We start from the raw sequence: 9,111 nt of genomic DNA on the forward strand, positions 1-9,111 counted from the left end.
TCACCATTTAACTCACAATTACAACAACTTCTAATTTTTTTAATCAAAGTACTTCCTCCATACCATCCACTACAAAATCACTGTTCTACATGACGAATTAACTATCAGTTACATGTGTATCAATGGTGAATGAGTAGTGAAACAATTAACTGGAGAAAAACTAACCGAACACATGTTGGCCGTCGCCGTCGAGTCTTCCTTTTCCGGAGATGTACATGTGTGGTTCGTCGCATGTTGGCCGCTGGATGCTTTTTACGTGAATTTACAAAATTAGGTTTCCTATATATTTTAATATATGGTATATAATATAATATAATTGTTAAAGCTACAGAAAAAGAGTTAAACGTTGCGCATCCGGGGAGTCGAACCCCGGTAAAACGTTGCGCATCCGAGGAGTCGAACCCCGGTCAGTACCGTGGGATGGTACTATGATATCGCCTTTAGGTTTTCCTAACATTTCTTTGCATAATATAATGCTATTGACGGAGAGACAAAATTTTACAAAGGGTAACAAAAATGAGAAATGTGAGAATCCATAAATAATTTAAATGTGTTAAGTGGGACCAAAAGGAAAAGAGTATAGAGGTAATTATTCACATTTTTTCTCTCCACATGCAAGACACATGTTAATACCCACATCATTTTAGAACATCTATAACTTTTTCGAATAATATTTAAAAAAAATAAAAATTCTTCATAATAACAAACGTGTTTTTTATCTTTAATATGAGTATGATTTTTGTTATATAAAATATAAAACAAAAATTACGTTATTGTGTCTTTTCGCACGCCATTGTGTCTTTTCTCTTGTCATTGTGTCTTTTCGCACACCATTGTGTCTTTTCTCTTGTCATTGTGTCTTTTCACATACCATTGTGTCTTTTCGCTTGTCATTGTGTCTTTTCGCACACCATTGTGTCTTTTCGCTTATCATTGTGTTTATTCCGTCATTGTGTCTTTTCGCTTATCATTGTGTCTTTTTTCGTCATTTTGTTTTTTCGTCATTGTGTCTTTCAACTCATCATTATGTTTTTTAAATACTAATAACACCGTTGTGTAATAATAATACGTAAAAATAATGATAAAATAACAACAAATTATCTAATACATAAAATACAATAATTAATACATGTTACACAATAACTTGAAACGTAAAACACAATGGTGAATACGTATAACACAATGACCTAAAATGTAAGACACAATGGTGAATATATATAACACAATGGAACAACATATTACACAATGACTCGAACGTAATATACAATGAACGCAATACTATTTTTCTCAATTTAAATGAATCTGTCATTTGTCAATCCGAATAAAAGACAAAGAACGTATTACACAATGACTAAAAGTTAATGACAAACAAAACGACACAATGACGTAATCTTTGTTTTAATTTTTGTCTTTAATATGAATACCAATTGAAAAATATAATGATCAAAATCTATAATAAAATTCATATGAAAACTCAACTAAAAAACATAATGAACATAAAAAAAAAACACAATTAAAAAAACCCATTTTTTTATATAACAATATGATACTCATATTGAATATAAAAAAACGTTTATTATTATGGTGAATTTTTTTAAAAAATAATGTCGTATGAAAAAGTTATGGACATTTTAAAATGATAGGGGAATTGACATGTGCCTTGCATGTGAAAATAGAAAGTCAACAAAGGTGGGTTATTACTATTTCCATCAATTTTTATTTATTAAATTAATCTTAGCCATAAATCTAAGATTATTGGACTATTTTTGTCATTCTTTGTATTTTAACTTTACCCATGTTAGAGATGTTCATCATATCAGGTTTCATGTTCGCACTTTAGACATTTTTAAGTGGAAACCAAACCCGTGCTTTAGCATGGATGGTGTTCCTTGGTTTGGACTTCGGGTCATTGGATATTTGATAAAGTTTCCTTGGTTTTATAATAGGCTAAATACGTATATGAATTTGGTTTTCTTGGTTTAGGTGGATTTTACTTCTTAAAATAGAATAACTACTTCAGTTTGATTTTAAATGGTTTTGGTTTAGTTTCATTCAGTATAAGCTTTTGAGGAAAATATTTATAAGCAGGGGCGGACCCACATAGTGTGGATCGGGGTCCCGGGACACCAATGTTTTTTAAAAATTTATTAAAAGCAGTATATTAAATTTTTTGAGGACCCCATAAGATTTAATACTTGGAACCCATACTATTAATGTTGATGTGGTCTGGTGGAAAGTCCCTTGTTTTATCTTTGAAAGGTCATGGGTTCAAGTCTTACAAGGCTCAGTTTTTGGTTTTTTGTGTTAATTTTTAGTGTTAATCAATCATTTGATTGCTAATGTTGCAATGATAACTTTGGAAACATTCAAACACCTCTAAAATACATATCATTGTTTTCAACTTTATGCATTGTTTTCTTTAGAAACATTCAAACACTTTAAAATATCAGTTTTATTTTTCACTAGTTTAAGTTAATGGTTTTCAACACATGCTTATGAAAGGGTGGATCTAGGTTCTATCTAAAAAATGTTTAAGAAAGGGAAAACAAAGTGTTTATGTGTCAACCCGACCCATTTTGACCCGTTCAGGTAGTGATGATTGAAAAGAAAGTTTTATTATGATATTGTTTTTTATTATGTTCTTCGCCTCGACCCGACCTGAACAACGACCGACCCGAAAAATTTGAACACCGAAAATATGGGACCCTATTGGCAAAAAATCCTGGGTCCGCCACTGTTTATAAGAGTAATTAGTTACACGGATTTGCTTCCTAAGATATATTCATGATGCACGTTTGCTCTCCAATTTTCTAATATTAGAAGTGTGATCCAAAACATATGTTACGGGTAACATTGGTGCTCCTAACTTCGATAAAATCCTGCTTTCTATCCTGCTTTCTAGTAGCGTTAAGGTAACATGAAAACCGTTAAGTAATTATATATAGAGAAACTTGATCACTATTCTGCGAAGTTTTCCCAATCACATGAAGGGTTAAAGTGCATAAATATAAATTAAGAGGACTGCATGTGCAATTCTTGTATTCTTGCCAGGTATAAATTGGCATATCAAACTCAGATTATCTTCTCATCTCATGCAACTGGATCTAGGGTTCGATCTTGTTCCAGGTACTTTTGTATATATAATATATATGTGTTAAACTTGTTTTCTATATAATCAATATTAGAATATTATATTCTATGATCCTCACACATATTTGTTTCATTAGTCATTTTTTTTCATATATAGATCCATATTCAAAGTTTGATCAATTAAAACATGTTCAAGCAATCTTCAGTCGAAAAAATGTCGCATTCGCAACCGAATATCCCTCCACTCATCAAAGAATATTCAGAAAAGATGAAGATCCCTTTAGATACAATTAGCACGCTTCAATTTATGGAAGTATTGGATTATAAACCATTATTCCCTATAATTATTGTTCTAGGTGAAGCATCTGCCGGAACCAGTGTTACGAGCACATTGCTCGGCCTTAATTTGCCTTCCGATTTAGCTATTCCTATAGTTTTGAAGTTTAAATATGACTCTGATATTGCTTCTCGAAAGATTTTGTTCGAATATTTGTTTGAAGGTAGTTTTTATAAGAAAGAAGTATCTGAAACTCGTTTGGCGAATAAGATAATAAAACTAATGAAACGAGTACCAGAAGACAAAAGATGGCGTACAAAGGTCACTTTAACTATTACTCAGCCACAAGTATCCGATCTCATGGTTGTTCTTTTGCCCGAATTCCATACTCACCAGAATGAGTATGAAGAAAAAAAGGAGATTGAGCTTATTCAAAGTAAGATTAATGGTCCTTAATTATTTTATTTAATTTGTAAATATTCATACTTGTTTGTTGAAGTAATTATTTGTGAATACTGCGTGTAGGGTATATCGAAAGTCATAATGGATGTTGCGATCATTTGTTTCTAAACGTCTTGTCATGCCCATCAAACTTCAACTCGTGCCTATCGAGGAAGGTTCTTAAAGGACTCGACTATTCTGGTACACACTGTATTACAGTTTTCACAAAAGTGGATTTATCTGATGAATACTTGATTTCAGTATTGACTTCCAAGAATGTCGTAACACCATCGCCTTTTGGTTATTTCGTTGTTGATAATACTACTGATGATGATGAGAAGAAGACAGATGAGTGTGTTTTGTTATCTAAGGTGGAAAAGGAGTATGTCGGCTTTGATGTCATTTCTAAAAATATTGTTGCTGCTATGCTCGCAATACTTTTTAAGCCTGGGTATCTAATTCTTGAAAGAATTGAATCTGATCTAAAAGAGTCTGTCGTAATGTTAAATCGGCGTCAAAAGACGTTTGGTTCGGTAAAGGATGCTATACCGGATGTCATGTTAATTGTTAGCATGGCGTACTCATCCGTCATGAAACTATTTATACACGGAGATTATATCGAGTATCGAAAGGATAAATATATGCATGCAGCTTCCAATGTGGCATTGCGATTTGAAAAACTTAAAACCGATCTTCATGATCTAAAACATGATAACCGAAAGCCATTTCTGCAGTACGAAGTTGAAATTTTGAAAAGAACAAGTCAGTACAACCTATTATATTTACTTTCTTCTAGCGTCCTCAAATCGCTTCTCCATAGACAATTTTCAGAGGCGTCTAGTATTATCGACGAGTTTGTATCTAGTATCATGGAGTACATAGAGAGGGTGGTGGTTAAAGTCCTCCTAAACCATGAAATATACTCTTGGCAACTCCATCCGTTTATGATACAGATCGGTAGAGTGTTGGTTAAAGGTATGAGAAAGAGTTATTTAAAAAAGTTAACGGAGATGTTAGACATGGAAAAGGAGTTCGTCTATACAAGCAGCGATGAATTTGCTAGAAAGATGAAAGAAATGGAGTCAGTCAAACTCGAGCTCGATGGAGGAGAAGATTTCATAGATATTGAAGGTTTTGGAAACAACATTAATGTTGAGCATTTGAAAGGTTATCCTAAGTCCCAAGTAAAAGTAGCTTTCGAACAGAAAAAAGAAAACGTCGTATACTGGGAGATTGTGGTCAACAGATTTGTCGACTATTGCTATTTAAATCTCCAAACTTTAATCAAGAAGATGATGACCGATGGGATTGAAGAGGTGACGAGAGAACATCTCATGACAAGAATGAAAGATGAGACGAAGTTACCAGATCATGTAGTGTCTGTGGTGGCTTTCAACAAACTCGACATGGAACATAGGATCAAGTATCTGAAAAAGATAAAGAAAGACATTGAAAGGTGGCAGGTAAGCTCTGATGTTTTTCGTGATCGTTATATGTTTGATCGTGGTTTGTGAGGAACTTTCGTCACTAAGTTCGACTTTTCTTATGTTTTGTTACCGTGATTCTTTTTTGTTTGTCGAATACTATTAATGCAGTTATCTAATCACTTTTTTGAAAGTTAACTCATGGTTGAAACGAATCGAAAACATGCACAGGCGTTAAACCAAATATCACATACAAAACCTTTTCACATTACTCATTTGGAGTTCAAAAAGAAAAAAAAATAACATGAGGATCATAGCATCAACTACATCAGCAATCTTGAATAAAAAAGATTATATAAGCCACAATAATTCTGAGTGAAAAACTAAATATGGAGTCATTTGTCTAGCTGCTGCAAATCAATATCCCAAGCAGATGCCAGCTGTAACAAGAGCTGATCTGGCAGCATGCCTTCCCAGTCATCAGGAGGCTCAATAGTTGAAGCAGCCTCATTCAGATTCACCAAAATCTCTCTTTTTAATTCCATTGGGATTCCCACATTATCTGTTCCATTCTCTACTATCATATCCAGCAACTGTAGAACAAAATAGAAGTAGAAATCATGGTCAAATATAATGAATCCGACTTTTAACTATTCAATGTTGCATGATCACTTTCAAGCCCAAACAACCGTAAGAGTGCTTCGCAGAACGCGGGAACTTATTGGTCAACGGGTCATTATAAAGTTTTATTCTTTACGTACGGACTATAACTAGCGGTTCAACTCATGTTTTTCTTTATTTAGGGTTAATAACGTATAAAAAAAACTAACATACATTCTTATTTTTAATGAAAAAAGTTCTTCAACCTAATTTTAGTATGTTAAGGACTAGTTAAGGTCCTAGACTAGTAAAAAGTACACAAAAAATAAAAATTTGTCTCTAAAACTAATTTAAACTCTAAAATGCAAGTGCTTTTGATGATTTTTATTTTTTATATTATTTTTTTAAATTAATGACCCTGTTAACTTCTAAATTGGTAAAAAAAAGATGAAATTCTTTGGCAAAAACATTGAATGTCACTGTATCAAAATGACAAACTTAAGAGTTAGCAAATCATTTTTTTTATTTTATTTTCAAGCACGGGCATTTTAGACAAGTTTTGGGGACTTTAATATGCAAAATTAGTTTAGTGACTTTTACATGTATTTTTCTGAAATAAGGTCTTGCTAAGTTGCTAACTCTGAGATTGGTCAAAAGAAGACGGTATTATCTTCTCTTTTATTTTTGCGCAAGAGAGTCGATGCCACTTTATCAAATTGACAAACTAAGAGTCAGCAGGTCATTGTTTTATTAATCACAAACGTGCGTTTTAGACAATTATACAGACTATAATACATTAAAAAAATAGTCTGGTGACTATTACGTCTAATTTGTAAAATAATTTCTTAACTCTTTATTTTGTCAAAAGAAGATGGTATTTTCTTTTTTACTTTTTGCAAAAATATTGAATGTCACTGTATCAAAATGACCAATTTAAGAGTTAACAAGTTACAAGCCACCTTTTTTTTTAAAATCAAAAGCACTTGCAATTTAGATACGTTTAGAGACTTTAAAAACAAAAGTTAGTTCACTGACTTTTATATGTATTTTTAAGAAGCTGACAGACTTTGGTATACCAACATCATGTCAAGTGGCTATTTCGTGAAATATAAAAGTATAATGATTTCTTATGGTATAACCCTTTATTTAACATATATGTATAACGTGCGTGGTATGATAACACAGCCAAGACCCCGCACTCGGTTCTCTAATGTCATGAGATCCACCCATGAAATCCTACAGCATCAAAGAAAAAAAAACCTTTTAGAAATTAGAACATGTAAAATAGAGACGTGACAAATTGGCTAGTAACCGAACCAAACATTCAATGAATCGTGCAGCGAGAAGTTCGTTTAGTTTATTGAATAAATGGATGAACATGAACACAACTTTTCTATTCATTTAATTAAAGGAACGAACATGAAATGCCCCATTCGTTCATTTAAGTTCGTAAAACATTCATTTATGTTCATATACTTAATTATTTATGTTTGTTCAAGTCTGTTAAATTATGTTGTTAATATGTATTTGATTTTTTTAGGCGCGTTACGATGTGGTCTAGTTTTGATAACCTTTTAGGCCCAGCACATTGTTGCTCACATTTACTTTTAGTTGGTTTTAGCAAATCTATGTTCGTTAGTTTACATTCGTGAACCGTTCATTTATATTGTTAACAGTCGAACATAAAGGAATACGTACAATACATTTTCTTAGCAAACGAAAAAGAACAAGAAATCATGTTCGTCTAATTATTCGTGTTTGTTCGTTTGATAAGTTTAAGTTAAACGAACAAACACGAACATGCTCCACTCAAGTTTGTTTGGAACTTTGGTTTACTGTTTACAAGCTTAGTGGCAAATTTGATGGTTTAGATGAAAAGTCAACACGGGTTGGTTGGCCCAAAACACTTTTACCACCTGAATTTAGTTTTCTACAAACATTAGACATTTTGTGTGGGAAATATGATCACAAATATCATATCATATATAATAATATATGCATTTTTTTTCAGTAGAAGGATTGCAATGATTTTATATATATTTAACTAGTGTTTTTCCCGACGCATTGCGCCGGGCAGGTCGGTAAAACTCGGACAAAGGTAAAACCCAAGCATTGTCGGTTTCAAGTATTGAGGTGCTAAGTTGAGCGATTTCAGTCGGTTTCATTTTCCTGCTATATTCTACCGAAACTAAAACAAAAAAAAATTATAAAAACTAATAAGATGTCGCCAAGTGACCCAACGGGTACTTGCGATACCAAGTCTCTTCTTTATACTAACATATTTAAACAAAAAAACACAAATAAAATAATTTAAACAAACCCACTAAAAAGAAAAAAAACAAAAAAAAGGATAATAAATTTTGCATTATGAGACTTGAACTTGCATTTGAAGTTTCTTGTAACTTCTCAAGCACTAACAAAATTAGCAACAACCAACTCACTAAGGTATCATTATTGTTTATACATCAAAATAATTTACATAAATTCAAAACAAAAATTATATAATATTAAAAAAATCATTTGTGGCACCAAACTTCTTAATTATACTATATAGATAATTTGGCAACGGTTGACCAATTTGGCTGGTTCGACCAATTTGACGAGCTTCTTCTTTAGCTAGTTTTTTGTCAGCTTGAGATGCCAATTTCAACTCGGGGTGTAAACGAGCCGAGCTTAGCCCGAGCTCGACTCGTTTTGACTTACGATAGTTCTAGCTCAGCTCATGAGTCATTTTTCCAATCTCAAGCTCGGCTCGTGAGTCGTTATTTCAAGCTCAAGCTCGGCTCGTGAGTCGTCTTTTCAAGCTCAAGCTCGGCCTAGGCTCGGTTCTTTTACTATTTATTAACTAATTTGTATAAATTTATATAACATTAAATAAAAATTATACAAATAATAAGCCCGTTTAGACTCGCGGGCCTGCTTGAGCTTAATAAATGAAGCTTAGACTCAGAGTCGTCTTTTAAACAAGCTTATTTTAAGATCTGAGCTCATTTAAGCTCAGCTCGTTTCGAGCTTTTAACAAGCTTGGATCTCGAGTAGCTCACGAGCCGGCTTGGCTCGTGCACACTCTGAATTGTAACTCATTTGCCTATTATATGGGTCAATTTAGATAGTGATTTATCACAAACATGTCATACAGAAACTAGCAAAAATGAAGAACAGATCAAATAAGCAAAATTTGAGATAATTAATGAAATAATATTAGTTTTGTTAACATTTATAAGTATAAACACATCAACTATTTACAAGAAAGTGTTTGCGAGCCAGGCCAGCCCCACC

The 9,111-nt window shown here is 32.8% G+C and overlaps 1 protein-coding gene across 1 annotated transcript; it reads left to right on the forward strand.

Moving 5' to 3' along the window:
• Nucleotides 1-3,304: 3,304 nt before the first annotated feature.
• LOC143629116 (dynamin-related protein 4C-like) lies at nucleotides 3,305-5,322 on the forward strand. Its single transcript, XM_077098474.1, has 2 exons — nucleotides 3,305-3,803; nucleotides 3,893-5,322. The coding sequence occupies exons 1-2, from the start codon at nucleotides 3,305-3,307 to the stop codon at nucleotides 5,320-5,322; spliced, it is 1,929 nt and encodes a 642-aa protein (XP_076954589.1).
• Nucleotides 5,323-9,111: the final 3,789 nt, after the last annotated feature.

Source organism: Bidens hawaiensis, unplaced genomic scaffold (genome assembly GCF_021521415.1).
Source record: "Bidens hawaiensis isolate Kalapana, Puna unplaced genomic scaffold, B.hawaiensis_p1.1 tig00005162_1, whole genome shotgun sequence".
NCBI lineage: Eukaryota > Viridiplantae > Streptophyta > Magnoliopsida > Asterales > Asteraceae > Bidens > Bidens hawaiensis.

Bases quoted from the DNA above. Each gene is read 5' to 3' on its own strand.
- LOC143629116 (XM_077098474.1), top strand. From the start codon at position 3,305: ATGTCGCATTCGCAACCGAATATCCCTCCACTCATCAAAGAATATTCA. The intron at 3,804-3,892 runs GTAAGATTAATG...TACTGCGTGTAG, and splicing joins GGAGATTGAGCTTATTCAAA to GGTATATCGAAAGTCATAAT.